Consider the following 18,921-nt stretch of genomic DNA (forward strand, 5'->3'; position numbering starts at 1 on the left):
AGGTTCTGCTGGGGAGGTGATCAGAGATTTGGAGAGATTTGGAGAGAGATTTGGAGAGATTTGGAGAGATTTGGAGAGATTTGGAGATATTTGGAGATATTTGGAGATATTTGGAGAGATTTGGAGAGATTTGGAGAGATTTGGAGAAATTTGGAGAGACTTGGAGAGATTTGGAGAGATTTGGAGTTTCCAATCAACCCCGAGCGCCAGGAGGAAGAAGAGGAAGAGGAAGAAACAGCGAGAGGATTGAGGTGAAGAAGGGAAAAAAAAAAACCCAAAAAAGTCAATGTTCTTTATGAAAAACTATCATCATTTTAATTCAATATCGACACCTCCGCGAGCGCGGAGAGAGGGGGGAAAAAAAAAAGTCTCCAATCGAAAAGCTTCTTGCTTTATAGCGGTGGAGGAGAGAAACCGTAAAATCCTAACGGCTTTTTATGGCGAGAGGAATAAACAACAACAACATCCGCGGCGCGATGGCGTTTTATAGTTTGTTAAACAGTTTACAGCCTTTTTTGGGGCTATTAGGGATGCAATTCCCTCCACGCGATAGTTAAACCTTTATCAATAATAAGGAAATTGATCATTAAAATGTTAAATATGACTACCTCGTTTGTTTTAAAATATGTTTGGGGTGCGGAGCTGTATGATTTGATAACTTGTATTAAAATACCAATTACATTTATAGGACCTTTTAAAACCGGCGGCAATTAAATCGCGTTCTTTTACAGTTTTCCGAAGCGACCCTGACATTTCGAAAGGCTAAAACTGCCTCGTTAAAAATCCCCAAATTAACGGCGAGCGAGGCGCGCTCCCCTCCGATCCCCCCCGCGCTCCCCAAAAATCAATCTTTGGGGTGGTCGAGGTGCGTGATTTGTGGCGAGGCGAGGCGCACCTCATTAATGGGGGTAGTTAAGCAGATTTAATCCGTATATTCAGCCCACCTCCTTCTCCCTTCCCCTCTCCCTCCCTCCCTCTCCCTCTCCCTCTCTCCCCCTCGCCGCCTTTTCCTCCTTTATCCTCTCGCACTCTTCCTCCTCACCATCATGCGGAGCACAGTCCGTGTGGAGTAAGGGAGAAGCCAATCGGGTGAGGTTTCGGTAATAGATGCAAATGATCATGAAAAGACACTGCAAAATATGAAACAACTCATTTGCGCCGAAGTAAATCACTGAAAACTGTTTATGAACTGGCATCTCTTCTTGGAAATGTAAAGCGAGAACTCTTTAAGTGGCGATTCTTTTTTTTTTTTTTTTTAATCTTTTTTTTTTTTTTTTGGGTAGGGGTGGTGGGGGTGGAAGGGAAAAGAATTCGATATCATGCGGGCTTAGAGTTTTGATTATATCCTCCTTTTATATTCCCGGAAAATCGCAAAGTGTCGTCGCTTAGCATCTCCGCGCTTTTTTCTTTTTTTTTTTCCTTTTTTTTTTTTTTTAAATTTTTGTTGACTAATCCCCCCCGCTAATAGATTTTCCTCCGTTTGGCTTTGGCTGGGAATTTTTTAGATAATTTTTTTCTTCTTTTTTTTTTAATTTAAAATTTTTTTTTATTATTATTTTTTTTTCATTTTCGCCCCACCACCTCCTACCAAAAAAAAAACCAACAAAAAACCCCCAACAAACCGACATTAAAATGAGCTCCTACTTCGTCAACTCGCTCTTCTCCAAATACAAAACCGGCGACTCCCTTCGCCCCAACTACTACGACTGCGGCTTCGCTCAGGATCTCGCCGCCCGGCCCACGGTGGTGTACGGCCCGGGCACGGGCGGAACCTTCCAGCACCCTCCCCAAATCCAGGAATTCTACCACGGCGCCTCCTCGCTCTCCGGCTCGCCTTACCAGCAGAACCCCTGCGCCGTGGCTTGCCATGGCGACCCGGGCAACTTCTACGGCTACGAGCCTCTGCAGCGGCAGAGCATCTTCGGCGCGCAGGACTCGGACTTGGTGCAATACTCGGACTGCAAGCTGGCCGGCGGCCTCGGCGAGGAGGCGGAAAGCTCCGAGCAAAGCCCTTCGCCCACCCAGCTCTTCCCCTGGATGAGACCGCAAGGTGAGGCGAAATGGGAATTCACAAAAAAAAAAACAAAAAACCCCTAAAACCCAATAAAAAGCGGAGGAGGAATTTCCTCACCCCCACCCCACCCCACCCCATAAATACCCCTCTCCGCTCGGCCTCTCCACCCCTTGGGTTTATTTCTTTTTGGTTTTGGCTTTTCTTTACCGCCGAGGAGGAATTTCCTCAGCCCCCCAGCCCGTAAATAGCCCCTCTCAGCTCGGCCTCTCCACCCCTTGATTTTATTTCTTTTTTTTTAGCTTTTCTTTCTCTCTGCTTTCTTTCTCTTTCTCTCCTCTCTCTCTCTCTCCCTCGCTGCCTTTTTCGTCGCCCCCGGTGACTGTATTTTAGTGCTTTATGGGGGTAAACTTTTGCACTTGTAAATTGCTTTATAGTTTAATTACCCTGAAGGAGAAACCTTTTCTTCTGCCGGGGCTGAGCGAGCCGGGCTTTCTGTGGAAGGAAGCGTCCCTAAAGTTTATGGCACTTTTATAGCCTCAAAAAGCCTCATTTTTGTTCTCAGCCCCAGCCGGGCTCTGGGCCGTGCTGCTGAGAGATGTAAATCTCTATTTATTTTGATTTTTTGGGGGGTTTTTTGGAGGGGTTTGGCTGTTGTGATCATCCTGCTGCGAGCGCAGCTCCAGCCGGGCAGCTCGGGGTGGGCTGCGGGGTGACTCCCCCTTCCTTCCCCTCTCCCCTTCCTTCCCCTTCCTCCATCGCCCCCTTTTCCTCTCCGACCACCTTCCCCTCCTGGAATTTCCTCCGGGAGCTTTTCCCTCTCCTCTCTCCCCTTCCTGCCAGCTATTTTCTCCTTTTATCCCCTTTTTTTCCGCTTTTTTTCAGCTTTTTCCCCCTTTTTTTCCCCTTTTTTCCGCTTTTTTTCGCTTTTTCCCCCTTGTTTTTCAGCTTTTTTCAGCTTTTTTCCAGCTTTCTTCACCTTTTTCCCTTTCCTCCCCCCTCGGGAACCTCCTAGCCCTCCTCGCCGAGCCTGGTTTATGTATCTCTCAACCTCCCTCCTGTGTTTTTCCCCCTCTCTCCTCTCTCTCCCACCCCAACCTTTGCCATCCCCCAGCAGCCGCCGGACGCAGGAGGGGGAGGCAAACCTACAGCCGCTACCAGACGCTGGAACTGGAGAAGGAATTTCTCTTTAATCCCTACCTGACCCGCAAGAGGAGGATCGAGGTCTCGCACGCCCTGGGCTTGACAGAGAGGCAAGTGAAAATCTGGTTCCAGAACAGGAGGATGAAGTGGAAAAAGGAGAACAACAAAGACAAGTTTCCCAGCAGCAAATGCGAGCAGGAAGAACTGGAAAAACAGAAAATGGAAAGAGCCCAGGAGGTGGAGGAGGAAGGGGAAGCACAGAAGGCGGACAAGAAATAAAGGGAATTTTTTTTTTTTGTGTTGTTTTTTTTTGGGGGAGGACTGAAAGGCGAGCGCTGCCGGGGTGGGAAAAAACCCCCCGAGCTTCACCACGATCGCAGGCGGTGTGAGGGAGGGGTTGGGATAAAACAACAATGGAAAAGAGCGAAGGAAACAAAACCAACACTAAAAAAAAATAAATCCCCTTTGATTGCTGTAAAACAATATAGCTGCAAGCACCACTTTCCCGATTCCCCTCCGACACAATGAGCGGGAGGCAGGAGGGATCGGGAGCTCGCTGCTGCCTTTTGCCAGTTATTAACTAGTGGTAGTGTAACGCAATAGCTTCTGTAAAACATGACTGTGAAATTCTCTCTCTCTCTCCTTTCTCTCTGTCTTTCTCTCTCTTCTCTTCTTTCCGGGGCGGCGGGAGGGTCGGGGGGGGTGGGTTGGTTAATAGAGCTTTCAGCGCTATAGGAGTTTTACGTGATATTTAACATTTGTGCACTTTTTTTTTTTTTTTTAAATATATATATATATTTGGGATTTTTCTCGGTTGGTTGTTTCCCACCTTGTTTTTATTTTTCTGTTGTTGTTGTTGTCGTTCGGTTGGGTTTTTTTTTTTTTTTTTTTTTGTTGTGGTTTATCTGTGTGTACCGGAGGTAGCTATCGAGACAAACATCCCAACAACATGAAACTGCCTATTTATGCTATAGTTATCTCTCTCTCCTCTCTTCTCTCCTCACTTTTCCCTCTCGTTCTTCGCCTTGGTTCTGATTTGTTGTGGTTTTTTAAAATTTTTTTCTCTTTTTTTTTCCAATTTTCAATGTCTCTTCCAAAAAAAAAAAGGGAAAAAAACTAAAAAAAAAAACAAGAAAAAAAAGCGTTTTTCTCTCCTTTAGTTAGCATGCGCACAGTGAAGCAAGTCGTAAAGTGATCTTTAGGTTAACTGTGAAAAAGAATGTATACTGTATCCGTGAATTACTTTATTGGGGGAACTAATGCTATATTTTGTTGTTCTTTCATCACTTTGTTCTATTGTCTAAACCTGGAAGCGGCGGAAGAAAAGTTACAATAAAGTTTACAAGCGAGAATGTTCTGACTGCATTCCTTCCCTGCTCCGCTTCCTGCAGGACCGCTCTGCGCAGAGGGGAAAACAAAGTCGGTGTGGCTAGCCGAGCTGCAGCCTGGGCTAGCGGAGCAGCAGCCTGGGCTAGCCGAGCTGCAGGCTGGGCTAGCGGAGCAGCAGTTTGGGCTATTCGAGCTACAGCCTGGGCTAGGGTTAGGGTTAGCCTGGGCAAGCCGAGCAGCAGGCTGGGCTAGTGGAGCAGCAGGCTGGGCTAGCGGAGCTGCAGGCTGGGCTAGAAGAGCAGCAGCCTGGGCTAGCGAGCTACAGCCTGGGCTAGCCGAGCAGCAGCCTGGGCTAGCGGAGCAGCAGCCTGGGCTATTCGAGCTGCAGGCTGTGCTAGAAGAGCAGCAGCCTGGGCTATCGAGCTGCAGCCTGGGCTACCCAAACTGCAGCCTGGGCTATCCAAACTGCAGCCTGGGCTACCCAAACTGCAGCCTGGGCTACCCAAACTGCAGCCTGGGCTATCCAAACTGCAGCCTGGGCTAGCCCAACAGCAGTCTGGGCTAGAAGAGCTGCAGCCTGGGCTAGCCGAACTGAGCCTGGGCTAGCCGAGCTGCAGCCTGGGCTATCGGAGCCACAGCCTGGGCTATCGAGCTGCAATCTGGGCTAGCCGAGCCCTGCTGGCCTGCCGAGATGCCGGGGGGCTGCGGGGTCGGGAAGGGGCTGGGGGGCTGAGGCAATGGGCTGGGGAAGGGGTTGGGGTCGGGCAGGGTTTGGGGGGCTGCAGGGCTGGGCAAGGGCTGGGGAAGGGGCTGGGGGGCTGCGGGAGTGGGGCTGGGGTCGGGAAGGGGCTGGGGTCGGGTGGTTTCTGGGCCGGACAGGGTTTGGGGCTGGGGGGCTGCGGTAATGGGCAGGGGAAGGGGCTGGGGTCGGGAAGGGGCTGGGGTCGGGTGGTTTCTGGGCCGGACAGGGTTTGGGGCTGGGGGGCTGCGGGAGTGGCAGGGGAAGGGGCTGGGGTCGGACAGGGGAAGGGGTCGGGGAGTTTCTGGGCCGGACAGGGTTAGGGGGATTGCAGGACCTGGCAGGGGAAGGGGTTGGGAGGTTCCTGGGCCGGGTAGGGACTGGGGTTGGGGTCGGGAAGGGGCTGAGGGGTTCCTGGGCCCGAAAGGGTCTCAGGGGCTCCCGGACCGGGCAGGGTTTGGGGTTGGGAGGTTGCTGGGCCGGGTAGGGATTGGGGTTGGGGTCGGGCAGGGTGGTCTGGGTGGTTGCTGGGCCGGACAGCGTTTGGGGTCTACAGGACCTGCTGAGGGATTCCTGGGAAGGGTAGGGATTGGGGTTGCGGAGTTCCTGGGCCGGACAGGGGCTGAGGCTGGGGGTCTGTAGGGCCGGAGAGGGGAAGGGGCTGGGGGGCTCCTGGACCTGAGGCTGGGGGTCTGCAGGGCCCAAGAACGGCTGGGGGGCTCCAGGACCAGACAGGGGCTGGGGGGCTGCAGGGCTGGAGAAGGGCTGGGGCTGGACATGGGCTGGGGGGCTGCAGGGCTGGATAGGGGCTGAGGGGCTCCAGGACCGGGCGGGGACTGGGGTTAGGGGACTGTAGGACCGGATTGGGGCTGGGGATCTGTAGGGCTGGAAACTGGCTGGGGGTCTGTAGGGCTGGACAGGAGCTAAGGGTCTGTAGGGCCGGACTGGGGCTGGGGGTCTGTGGGGCCTGGCAATGTCCAGGGGGCTCCAGGACCGAGCAGGGACACGGGCAGGGCCCGAGGATCTGAGCCGAGTGGCTCGGGGGTCTAGCAGAATGCTAGGGGGGCGAGCAGAGTGCTCAGGGGGCGAGCAGAGTGCTCGAGGGGCGAGTAGAGTGCTCGGGGGGCGAGCAGAGCACTCGGGGGGCAACCGCTCTGCCTCCTGCTCTTGTTGTTGCTCTCGCAGCCCGCTGCTGCTGACAGGTTGGGATGCTGGGTGGAAATCCACACCGAAGGTAACATTTCTCGCTTTTTCCTGCTTTTTTTTCCATTTCGTTCCATCCGGTTTTTTGGGTTTTCACCCCCGTCTCACCTCGCCCTGCCCTGCCCGCAGCTCGGGGCTCCCCCGGCCCCGAAAATCCCATTACGGGGAGCGCAGCTGAGCAGCTCCATCCCCTCCCGAGCCGGCCGGGGAGGAGCGCCGGGATGCTCATAACCTTGGGGAAGGAGAATCAAACACCAACCCCAACACTCCCATCCACCATTGTCTGCTTCTCCTGCCGCCCGGACTCCGCTTTCTCCCCAAAACCCCCCCGATCCTCCACCCGATTTAACAAAAAAAAATCTCATTTTGGACTCTTTCCGTGCTTCTGCAGCAGAAAGCAGACCAGCCAGCTGGGGAGGTTTTTTGGCTGGGCTGTGATTGAGTCGCGCAGAAGAGCTGACACGCGGAACGAGGGAGCTGCGAGCTCTTTATTTTCCCCGACAAGAAAAGCGAGCGCCAGCTCGATCCGCGCCTCAGAGCCCGTGGCGCTGGAATAAATTAGATATAGAGCTGAATGGCTTTCGGGGGAATGAAAAAAATCCCTGGAACTGTTAGGTATCAATGAGACATTTGTATTTTTCTTTTTTTTTTTTTTTTTTGAGGAGGGGGAGAGGGTCAAGGGGGGGGAGGGGAGGGAATGATGGACAATCCGGTGGAAAAAGTCGCTCGGAAACGGGGCGAAGGAGGGAATTTTCGCCGGGATCAATAAAGGGATAAATAGAACTCCCTTCCCTTCCCTCCAGCAGCGAGAGACCGAGAGAACCTCGCTGGTTTATCAGCAACGTGCTCCTTACCCCCTCCCCCTTTTTAATATCTTTTTTTTATCATTTTTTTCCTCCCCTCGCTCCCAGCCGCCAGCTGATTACAGGTTGCTTATCGACTCCGGCGCGATTTCACCCCTTCCAGCAGAGCCCGCGCGGGGTTTTTATACGGCATCAATTATTTATCATATTTTATAAACCCAGCCGCACAGCCCCGTGCCCCCGAGGAGGGGGCGAGCGGCGATTGGCGACACGGCAGCCACGTGCCAGCGCGTCACCGCGGCCGGGAGGGAAAAAAAGCCTCTTTTTTGGTGTAAATCTGGACTCTAATTCCCTAATATATCACGCTCCCCTCGTAAAACCGACACTAAAACGTCCCGACCTACAAATCACCCGGCCAAATTATGAGTTCATTGTATTATGCCAACGCTTTATTTTCCAAATATCAAGCCGCAAGTTCGGTTTTCCCGGCCGGAGTGTTTCCCGAGCAAACTTCTTGCGCTTTCGCCTCCGGCGCGCAGCGAGGCGGCTATGGGGGAGCCTCGACCCCCCATTTCGCCTCCTCCGTGGCGGGGATGTACCCCGGAGGGGCCGCAGTGCCCCCGCAGCCCCCCGGCGTGTACCCCTCGGGCTACGGGCTGGAGGCGAGCTCCTTCAGCGTGCCCTGCTCGCCCTTCGAGCAGAACCTGGCCGTGATGTGCGCCGCGGAAGGCAAGCAGAGCTGCGGGAAGGGCGAGCAGAGAGAGGACCCGCAGGGAGATGGCAATTTGCGGATTTACCCCTGGATGAGGAGCTCAGGTGAGAGGGAGGGGTGGGTGGGGAGGGGGTTGGGGGGTGGGGGAGGGGGAGGGGGGGTTGTCCCCAAGTGGTTTGGTGACGTTTTGGCTGCTCGGGAGGGAGAGGAAGGCGCTCACCGCCCCTTCCCCCTTTCCAGCCTCTCGATCGCCCAGCCTCGGCAGGGATCGCCTTGAGATGAAATGTTTATCGGGCAGTAGGGCTGGGGAGCTTTGGCACCGAGGGGACGGAAAATCAGGGGACAGAAAATCAGGGGAGCTTTGGCACCGAGGGGACGGAAAATCAGGGGAGGTTTGGCACCCAGGGGACAGAAAATCAGGGGAGCTTTGGCACCGAGGGGACAGAAAATCAGAGGAGGTTTGGCACCGAGGGGACAGAAAATCAGGGCCGTGAGAGAGGAGGTTTGTCATCGAGGGGACAGAAAGTCACGGTTTGTCACCGAGGGAGGAGAAAATCAGGGGACAGAAAATCACGGTTTGTCACGGAAGGGACAGAAAATCAGGGCACAGAAAATCACAGCCGTGAGAGAGGAGGATTGTCACCGAGGGGACAGAAAATCAGGGTTTGTCACCGAGGAGATACAAAATCACGGCCGTGCGCGGGGCGGTTTGTCACCGAGGGGACAGAAAATGAGGGGAGGTTTGTCTCTGAGGGGACAGAAAATCCCGGTTTGTCACCGAGAGGACAGAAAATGAGGGGAGGTTTGTCCCCTCGGGTCACAAATCCCGGTCTGTCCCCTCGGGGACACAGAATCCCCGCCAGCCCCTCCTCTCCCCGGTTCCCCGGCGGCTCGCAGGCAGCGCCGGGCGGGAGGAGCTCGGAGGGTTTGTTTGCCTGGAGAGGAGAAAAGCTCCGCGCGCTGTCCCGGCGGCAGCACCGCATGCCTGGCCGGGAGAATTCCGGCAGAATTCCGGGAGAATTCCGGGAGAATTCCCTGAAAATTCCGTGAAAATTCCGTGAAAATTCCGTGAGAATTCCATGAGAATTCCGTGAAAATCCCATGAAAATTTCACGAGAATTCCATGAAAATTTCGTGAAAATTCCGTGAAAATCCCATGAGAATTCCATTAAAATCCCACGAGAATTCCATTAAAATCCCACGAGAATTCCATTAAAATCCCACGAGAATTCCATGAAAATTCCATTATAATCCCATGAGAATTCCATGATAATTCCATGAAAATCCCGTAAGAATCCCACGAGAATTCCCAGATTTCCCAGCCCGGTCTGGCTGGATGGATGGGTGACGGTGGAGGTATTTCAGTTCTGTCCCCAACCCCTCGGGTGGCACTTTCGGGGTGTCCCGGTGGGGCTTTGGGGACACCGGGGGTCACCCGGCTGGGGTCACTCTGTCCCCTCACCTCCCGACCTCCTGCAATTAGCATCGATTAGCAATTAGGAAATGTCCAGTTCACCCTCTCGGGAGCTGCCCTGGGGTGTCCCTGCTGTCCCTCGGGGTGTCACTGCTGTCCCCCGAGGTGTCACTGCTGTCCCCTGGGTGTCACTGCTGTCCCCTGGGTGTCCCTGCTGTCCCCTGGGGTGTCCCTGCTGTCCCCTGGGGTGTCACTGCTGTCCCCAGGAGTGTCCCTGCTGTCCCCAGGCTGTCCCTGCTGTCCCCCGAGGTGTCCCTGCTGTCCCCGATGTCCCTGCTGTCCCCCGAGGTGTCCCTGCTCATCCCAGAGTGTCCCTGCTGTCCCCCTGGGTGTCCCTGCTGTCCCTCGAGGTGTGTCTCCTGTCCCTCAGGGTGTCCCTGCTGTCCCTCGAGGTCTCCCTGCTGTCCCCAGGCTGTCCCTGCTCATCCCAGGGCTGTCCCTGATCACCCACGAGGCTCCTGACCCCCTTAGGGTGCCAAAGCCAGTGACAAAGCCCTGCTGTCCCTGCTGGCATGGTGACAATGACACTGCAGCTCCTCCAGCCGCCAAATCCCAACTGCAGCTCACAGTCCCGGCGGGAAATCCGGGATAAAATCCGGGATAAAATCGGGATAAAGTCCGGGATAATATCCGGGATAAAATCGGGATAAAATCCGGGATAAATCCGGGATAAAATCCGGGATAAATCTGGAATAAAATCCGGGATAAATCCGGGATAAATTCGGAATAAAATCCGGGATAAAATCGGGATAAATCCGGAATAAAATCGGGATAAAACCGGGATAAATCCGGGATAAAATCCAGGATAAAATCCGGAATAAAATCCGGAATGAAATCCAGAATAAATCTGGGATAAAATCCTGGATAAAATGGGATAAAATCCAGGATAAAATGGGATAAAATCCGGAATAAAATCCAGGATAAAATGGGATAAAATCCGGGATAAAATGGGATAAAATCCAGGATAAAATGGGATAAAATCCGGAATAAAATGGGATAAAATCCGGAATAAAATCCGCGATAAAATGGGATAAAATCCGGAATAAAATCCGGGATAAAATGGGATAAAATCCAGGATAAATCTCGGGAGCTACCGGAGCGCGGAGAGCAAACCAAAGCAGCGGAGCAGGCTCGGCAGAGAGGTTTATAAACTCCTTTTTCAGGAGTTCCTCTCGCAGTATCCGGTGGTCACTTCTCTCCCTTCGCTGCTCCATAACTCAGCGGCTTTTCCAGTTGATTTATCAAAGAGCAAATATTTCTGCTCGTAAACACTTCAGCAGCGCCTCGCTTTTATCCCGAGCTGGGTTGCAGGAGAAACAGCAGCGCTCGGGTTTCTTTTTTAGTTCGAGAGGAGTTGGGAAAAGGGGAAAAATTAAAAAAAACCAAAAAATAAACCCTAAAAAAACCCCTAAAAAACCCCCAGACCCTCCCCAAAAAAAACCCCCCAAAAACCCCCAAACCTTCTCTTTTATCCGGAGTTAGATTTCAGCAGAAACAGCAGCGCTCGGGTTTCTTTTTAGTTCGAGAGGAGTTGGGAAAAGGGGAAAAATACAAAAAAAACCTCAAAAATCCACCAAAAAACCCCAAAAAACCCCTAAAAGCCCCCCCAAAATCCCCCAAACCTTCGCTTTTATCCCGAGTTAGATTTCAGGAGAAACAGCAGCGCTCGGGTTTCTTTTTTAGTTGGAGAGGAGTTGGGAAAAGAGGAAAATTTAAAAAAAAAACCAAAAAAACCCTAAAAAAACCCCCAAAAAATCCCCAAACCCCCAAAATCCTCGCTTTTATCACGATTTGGATTTCAGGAGAAACAGCAGCGCTCGGTTCTCTTTTAGTTCGAGAAGCTGCGAGGATGGGAGTTGGAAAAAAGGGGAAAAAGTAAAAAAAAAAAAAAACAAAAACCCCCAACTCCCCCCCCCCAAAAAACCCCAAAAAACACCAAAAGCCCCCGCTTTTATCCCGAGTTAAATTTCAGGAGAACCCCCGAAAACTCAGTTCTCTTTTAATTCGAGAAGCTGCGAGGATGGGAGTTGGAGAGGAGTTGGGAAAAGGGGAAAAACTCAAAAAAACCCCCCAAAAAACCCCAAAAACCCCAAAATCCCCACATTCATCCCGATTCAGATTTAATGAGAAACATCAGAGCTCAGTTCTCTTTTTAATTCGAGAAGCTGCGAGGATGGCAGTTGGAAAAAAAGGGGGAAAAGTAAAAAAAAGCCCAAAAAACCCCCAAAAAACCCCAAAATCCCCACATTCATCCCGATTGAGATTTCACGAGAAACATCAGAGCTCAGTTCTCTTTTATTCGAGAAGCTGCGAGGTTGGCAGTTGGAGAGGATTTGAGATAAAGGGGAAAAACTCAAAAAAAAACCGGAGAAAAACTAAAAAAAACCCCCAAAAATCCCCCAAAAACCCCCCAAAATTCCCCAAAAACCCCCCAAAAAACCCAAAATCCCCACATTCATCCCCATTTAGATTTCATGAGAAATATCAACACTCAGTTCTCTTTTAATTCGAGAAGCTGCGAGGATGGCAGTTGGAGAGGAGTTGAGATAAAGGGGAAAACCTCAAAAAAAACCCGGAGAAAAACTAAAAGAAAACCCCAAAAATCCCCCAAAATCCCCCCAAAAAAACCCCAAAACCCCCAAAAAACCCCAAACCTGGACGCTCCGGGATCTGCCGAGGCCACAGCTCGATCCGGGTGGTGAGTTGGAGTTTCTCCCACCCTTCCTGCCCTTTTCCTTCCCGGGGAGGAATTGCAGGATGGAGTTTGATCCCATTCAGGCTTTATGGCTTTTCTTGCTCTGCTCTGCTCTGCTCTCGGAGGTTTTACAGCCCAAATTCCGAGCTGCACATCGCTGCGTTTACAGCTCGGCCAGGCCGAGTTTGGGGTTTTTTTCTTCTTTTTTTCTGCTTTTTTTCTTCTTTTTTTTGCCTGGTTTTAATGGTTGGAGCTTTTCTTCTTAAAAAAAAAAAAAAAAAGAAAGAAAAAGAAAAAAAATAGAGGAAAAAGGAAAAAGAAAAAGGAGAAGGGGAAAAGGAAAAGGAGAAAGGAAAAAGGAAAGTAGAAAAAAGGGGGAAAAAAGAAAAAGGAGGGAAAAAAAGAAAGGAAAATGGAAAAAAAAAGGAAAAACAAAAAAGGGAAAAGGAAAAGGAAAAAAGGGGAAAAAAAGGAGAAAAAAGAAAAAAGAAAGAAGAAAAGGAAAAAGGAAAAAGAAGAAAAAAGAAAAAGAAAGAAGAAAGAAAGAAGAAAGAAGAAGGAAAAAGGAAAAAAGAAAAAAGAAAAAAGAAAAACGAAAAAAGAAAAATGGAAAAAGGAAACGGAAAAAGGAAGAAAAGAAAAGAAAAGAAAAGAAAAGAAAAGAAAAGAAAAGAAAGAAAGAAAGAAAAGAAAGAAAGAAAAAGAAAAAGAAAAGAAAAGAAAGAAAGAGAGAAAGAGAGAGAAAGAGAGAGAAAGAAAGAAATAGAGAGAGAGAAAGAAAAAGAGAAAGAAAAGAAAAGAAAAGAAAGAAAGAAAGAAAGAAAGAAAGAAAGAAAGAGAGAAAGAGAGAGAAAAAGAAAGAAAAGAAAGAAAAGAAAGAAGAAAGAAAAGAAAAGAAAAGAAAAGAAAAGAAAAGAAAAGAAAAGAAAAGAAAAGAAAAGAAAAGAAAAGAAGAAAAGAAAAGAAAAGAAAAGAGAAAAGAAAAGAAAAGAAAAGAAAAGAAAAGAAAAGAAAAGAAAAGAAAAGAAAAGAAAAGAAAAGAAAAAGGAAAGCAGTCTGGGGTTGGTGGGAGGAAAAACAGGAGAGGAGAAATCCTGAGGAAACACATATTGCAGAATAATTCCCCATCAGGCTGCAGGAAATGTCGGGTGGAGAGAAAATCAGCACTTGGACTTTTTCCAAACCCCTCTGGAGGAAAAATGACAACCTGGAGAGGGAATTGAGGTTCTTCCCGTCCCAAAAAACCCCAAAATTGCAGCAAGAAATCCCAAAATCTCCTCCGGGATGATGGAGAACATCCCAAAAATCCCCAAAATAGCAGCTAGAAATCCCAAAAAACCCCCAAAATAGCAGCCAGAAACCCCAAAATCTCCTCTGGGATGATGGAGAACATCCCAAAAAAACCCAAAATAGCAGCCAGAAATCCCAAAATCTCCCCAGAGATGATGGAGAACATCCCACACCTCCAAAGAAACCCAAAACAGCAGCCAGAAATCCCAAATCTCCCATCCCAAACAAACCCCAAAATAGCAGCTAGAAATCCCAAATGATGATGGAGAAGATCCCAAAAACCCCAAAAACAGCAGCCAGAAATCCCAAAATCTCCCCAGAGATGATGAAGAACATCCCACAGCTCCAAAAAAACCCCAAAAACAGCAGCCAGAAATCCCAAATGATGGTGGAGAACATCCCAAAAATACCCAAAATAGCAGCCAGAAATCCCAAAATCTGCCCCGGGATGATGGAGAACATCCCAAAAAAACCCAAAACAGCAGCTAGAAATCCCAAATGATGATGGAGAACATCCCATAAAACCCAAAATAGCAGCCAGAAACCCCAAAATCTCCCCAGAGATGATGGAGAAGATCCCAAAAAACCCCAAAACAGCAGCTAGAAATCCCAAAATCTCCTTTGGGATGATAGAGAACATCCCACACCTCCAAAGAACCCCAAAATAGCAGCCAGAAATCCCAAAATCTGCCCCGGGATGATGGAGAATATCCCAAAAAAACCCAAAACAGCAGCTAGAAATCCCAAATGATGATGGAGAACATCCCACACCTCCAAAAAAACCCCAAATAGCAGCCAGAAATCCCCAAATCTCCTCTGGGATGATGGAGAACATCCCAAAAAACCCCAAAACAGCAGCCAGAAATCCCAAAATCTCCACTGGGATGATGGAGAACATCCCAAAAAACCCCAAAATAGCAGCCAGAAATCCCAAAATCTCCCCTGGGATGATGGAGAAGATCCCAAAAAACCCCAAAATAGCAGCAAGAAATCCCAAAATCTCCACTGGGATGATGGAGAACATCCCAAAAAAACCCAAAACAGCAGCCAGAAACCCTAAAATCTCCTTTGGGATGATGGAGAACATCCCACACCTCCCAAAAAAACCCCAAAACAGCAGCCAGAAATCCCAAGGGGAAGGTGGGAAAGGCAAGAAATTTGGGAATTTTGGGGTTGGGGTGATGAAAGAACCGAGGTGGAGGGAAAATTAAAATTTTGAGCCTCGAAATTGAGTGAAAAATGTCCCAAATTGGGCAAGAAAGTCTCGAAAAGGAGGATTTGAGCCTCAAAATTCGATGAAAATTGTCCCAGATGAGGATTTGAGCCTCAAAATTAAATTAGGATTGTCCCAAGTTGGGCAGAAAGCCTCGAAAAGGAGGATTTGAGCCTCAAAATTAAATGAAAATTGTCCCAGGTTGGGCAGGAAAGTCTTGAAAAGGAGAATTTGAACCCCAAAATTAAATTTAAGTTGTGCCAGGTTGGGCAGGAAAGTCTCGAGGAGGAGGATTTGAACCTCAAAATTGAATGAAAATTGTCCCAGATTGGGCAGGAAAGCCTTGAAAAGAAGGATTTGAACCCCAAAATTAAATTGAAATTGTCCCAAGTTGGGCAAGAAAGTCTCGAAAAGGAGAATTTGAACCTCAAAATAACAGGAAAATTTTCCCATGTTGGGCAGAAAAACCACGAAAAGGAGGTTTTGAACCCCAAAATTAAATTGAAATTGTCCCAAGTTGGGCAGGAAAGTCTCGAAAAGGAGGATTTGAGCCTCAAAATTGAAGGAAAACTTCCCAGGTTGGGCAGAACTTTACCTCTGGCAGAACTCCAGGGAAGCAGTTCTGGCGAGGCAAAAACCAACCAAAAAACTCCAATTAAACCCCCCAAAAATCCAATTAAACCCCAGAAAACCCAATTAAACCCCAAGAAAACCCAATTAAACCAAATCAAACCCCAAGAAAACCCAATTAAACCCCAAGAAAACCCAATTAAACCAAATCAAACCCCAAGAAAACCCAATTAAACCCCCAAAAAACCCAATTAAACCTCTGAAAAAAACCCAATTAACCGCCAAAAATCCCCTATTAAACCCCGAAACACTCCAATTAAACCCCAAAAAACCCAATTCCACCCCCAAAAAGACCCCAATTAAACCCCCAAAACACCCGAATTCCACCCCAAAAAGCCCCAATTCCACCCCAAAGCCACCCCAAAAAAACCCCAAAAAACCCCAATTAAAATCCAATTAAAACCCAAAAAAACCCCAATTAAAACCCAAAGAAACCCCAATTAAACCCAATTAAACCCCCAAAATCCCCAGTTAAACCCAAAAGCACCCCAATTAAACCCAAAGAAACCCCAATTAAACCCCCAATTATACCCCAAAACCCCCCATTAAACCCCCAAAATCCCCAATTAAACCCCAAAGCACCCCAATTAACCCCCCAAAAAACCAAATTAAATCCCAAAAAATCCCAATTAAAACCCCAAAAAACCCCAATTAAACCCCCAAAATCCCCAATTAAACCAAATTAAACCCCAAAAATTCCCAATTCCACCCCAAAAAACTCATTTAAGCCCCAAGAAAACCCAATTAAACCCCAAGAAATCCCAATCAAACCCCAAAAAACCCAATTAAATCCCACTTAATCCCCAAAAATCCCCAATTAAACCAAATTAAACCCCAAAAAACCCAATCAAACCCAATTAAACCCCCAAAAACCCAATTAAATCCCACTTAATCCCCAAAAAGACCTAATTAAACCCAAACCCCCCCAATTAAACCCTAATTAAAGCCCAATTAAACCCCAAAAAACCCAATTAAACCCCAAACCCCCCCAATTCCACCCCAAAAAACCTCAATTAAAGCCCCAAAATCCCCAATTTAAACCCAATTAAACCCCAAAATCCCCCAATTAAACCTCAAAATTCCCCAATTAAACCCCAAGAAAACTCAATTAAACACCCAAAAAACCCCAATTAAACCCCCAAAAACTCCAATTAAACCCCAAGAAAACCCTATTAAACCCCCCAAAAACCCAATTAAACCCCAAAAAAACCCAATCAAACCCCAATTAAACCCCATTAAACTCCCCAAAAACCCAATTAAACCCAATTGAACCCCATTAAACACCCAAAAAACCCAATTAAACCCCCAAAATCCCCAATTAACCCCCAAAATCCCCAATGAAACCCAATTAAACCCCAACTAAACCCAAAAATTCCCCAATTAAATCCCCAATTAAACCCCTAAAAAAACCCAATTAAACCCCAAACCCCCTCAATTCCACCCCCAAAAACTCAATTAAACCTCCAAAAACCCCCAATTAAACCCCAATTAAACCCCCAAAAACCCAATCAAACCCCCCAAAAAACCCAATTAAACCCAAACCCACCCCAATTAAAGCCCCAAAATCCCCAATTAAACCAAATTAAACCCCAATTAACACCAGAAAAAACCAACTAAACCCCAAAAATCCCCAAAAAATCCCAATTAAACCCCCTAAATGCCCAAGTAAACCCAATTAAACCCCAAAAAAACCCCAATTAAACCCCCGAAATCCCCAATTAAACCCCATTAAACTCCAACTGAACCCCATTAAACACCCAAAAACCACAATTAAACCCAAAAAAACCCCAATTAAACTCCAATTAAACCCCATTATACTCCAATTAAACCCCATTAAACCCCCCAAAATCCCCAATGAAACCCAATTAAACTCCAAGTGAACTCCATTAAACCCCCCAAAAAACCCAGAAAAACCCAATTAAACCCCAATTAACCCCCAAAACCCAATTAAACCTCCAAAAACCCCCAATTAAACCCGATTAAACCCCAAAACACCCAGATTAAACCTCCAAAAAACCCTATTAAACCCCAAAAAACCCAATGAAACCCCATTAAACCCCCCCAAAAAACCAAAAAAACCCCAATTTAACCCCAAAAAACCCCAAATCTCTTTCTCCCCCGCAGGTCCGGACCGCAAGCGCGGCCGGCAGACCTACACCCGGTACCAAACCCCCAAAAAAACATAGAAACCCCAATTAAACCCCCAAAAAACCCAATTAAACCCCAAAAAACCCAATTAAACCCCAAAACCCCCCAATTCCACCCCAAAAAAACTCAATTAAACCTCCAAAAAACCCCAAAAAAACCCAATTAAACCCCCAAAAAACCCAGATTAAACCCATTAAACCCCAAAAACCCAATTAAACCCCAAAACCCCCAATTCCACCCCCAAAAACTCAATTAAACCCCAAAACCCCCAATTAAACCCCAATTAAACCCCAAAAACCCAATTAAACCCCAAAACCCCCCAATTCCACCCCAAAAAAACTCAATTAAACCTCCAAAAAACCCCAAAAAAACCCAATTAAACCCCCAAAAAACCCCAAAAACCCCATTTCTCCTTGTCTCCTAGGTCCGGACCGCAAGCGCGGCCGGCAGACCTACACCCGGTACCAAACCCTGGAGCTGGAGAAGGAATTCCACTTCAACCGGTACCTGACGCGGCGCAGGAGGATCGAGATCGCTCACTCGCTCTGCCTGTCCGAGCGGCAGATCAAGATCTGGTTCCAGAACCGCCGCATGAAGTGGAAAAAGGAGAATAAATCCTCCTGTGCGGCCGGAAGGGAGAGCGGCGAGAGGGAGGAGGAGGAGGAGGAGTGAGGAGGAGGGAAAAATGGGGAAGAAGGGGTTAAAAATGGGAAAAAAGGGGTTAAAAATGGGAAAGAAGGGGTTAAAAATGGGGAAAAATATGTTAAAAATGGGGGAGAAGGGGTTAAAATATGGGGGGAAAGGGGTTAAAAATGGGAAAGAAGGGGTTAAAAAATGGGGAAAAAGGGGTTAAAATATGGGGAAAAAGGGGTTAAAATATGGGGAAAAATATGTTAAAAATGGGGAAAAGAGGTTAAAATATGGGAAAGAAGGGGTTAAAATGGGAAAAAAGGGGTTAAAAATGGGGAAAAAGGGGTTAAAATATGGGAAAAAATATGTTAAAAATGGGGAAAAAGGGGTTAAAATATGGGGAAAAAGGGGAAAAATATGTTGAAAATATGGGAAAAAATGTGTTAGAAATGGGGAAAAAGGGGTTAAAAAATGGAAAAAATTGGTTAAATATGGGGAAAAAGGGGTTAAAATGGGGAAAAATATGTTAAAAATGGGAAAAAATGGAAAAAATGGGGGAAATCGTGTTAAAAATGGGAAAAAAGGGGTTAAAATACGGGAAAAAAGGGGTTAAAAATGGGAAAAATGGGGTTAAAAATGGGGAAAATGTGTTGAAAAGTGGGAAAAAATGTGTTGAAAAATGGGAAAAACACGTTCAAAAAACAAAAAAAAAAAGGACTATATATGAAATTAACCATCAAGGGGAAAAAGAAAAAAAATACGTTAAAAAATGAAAAAAAAAAAAGAAAAAAAGGGGGAAAAAAGAAAAAAAACCACATTAAAAATGAAAAAAACCACATTAAAAAATGAAAAAAAAAGACTATATATGAAATAAACCATCAAGGGGAAAAAGGGAAAAAAA

The 18,921-nt window shown here is 47.6% G+C and overlaps 2 protein-coding genes and 1 long non-coding RNA gene across 4 annotated transcripts; 2 read left to right on the forward strand and 1 right to left on the reverse strand.

The window, feature by feature from the left end:
* Positions 1-986: 986 nt before the first annotated feature.
* On the reverse strand, positions 987-3,334 carry LOC146426725 (uncharacterized). Its single transcript, XR_014856700.1, has 3 exons — positions 3,212-3,334; positions 1,840-2,033; positions 987-1,130 (listed from the first exon to the last, which is right to left on the reverse strand). It is a non-coding gene; the product is annotated as an uncharacterized LOC146426725 (long non-coding RNA).
* Positions 1,597-3,562, forward strand: HOXB8 (homeobox B8). Of its 2 annotated transcripts, none has more exons than XM_085083512.1 (2): positions 1,597-2,050; positions 3,126-3,562. In XM_085083512.1, the coding sequence occupies exons 1-2, from the start codon at positions 1,633-1,635 to the stop codon at positions 3,431-3,433; spliced, it is 726 nt and encodes a 241-aa protein (XP_084939638.1). In that variant the 5' UTR covers positions 1,597-1,632; the 3' UTR covers positions 3,434-3,562. The 2 variants fall into 2 exon arrangements, with proteins under 2 accessions (XP_084939638.1, XP_084939639.1); XM_085083513.1 differs by having other exon boundaries at positions 3,129-3,562.
* Positions 3,563-7,419: 3,857 nt separating this feature from the next.
* On the forward strand, positions 7,420-18,062 carry HOXB7 (homeobox B7). The gene is made up of 2 exons (XM_085083523.1): positions 7,420-8,044; positions 17,815-18,062. The coding sequence occupies exons 1-2, from the start codon at positions 7,651-7,653 to the stop codon at positions 18,060-18,062; spliced, it is 642 nt and encodes a 213-aa protein (XP_084939649.1). The 5' UTR covers positions 7,420-7,650.
* The last annotated feature ends 859 nt before the right edge of the window (positions 18,063-18,921 follow it).

This window comes from Lichenostomus cassidix, chromosome 27, assembly GCF_008360975.1.
Source record: "Lichenostomus cassidix isolate B80296 chromosome 27, HeHo_3.0, whole genome shotgun sequence".
Lineage (NCBI taxonomy): Eukaryota > Metazoa > Chordata > Aves > Passeriformes > Meliphagidae > Lichenostomus > Lichenostomus cassidix.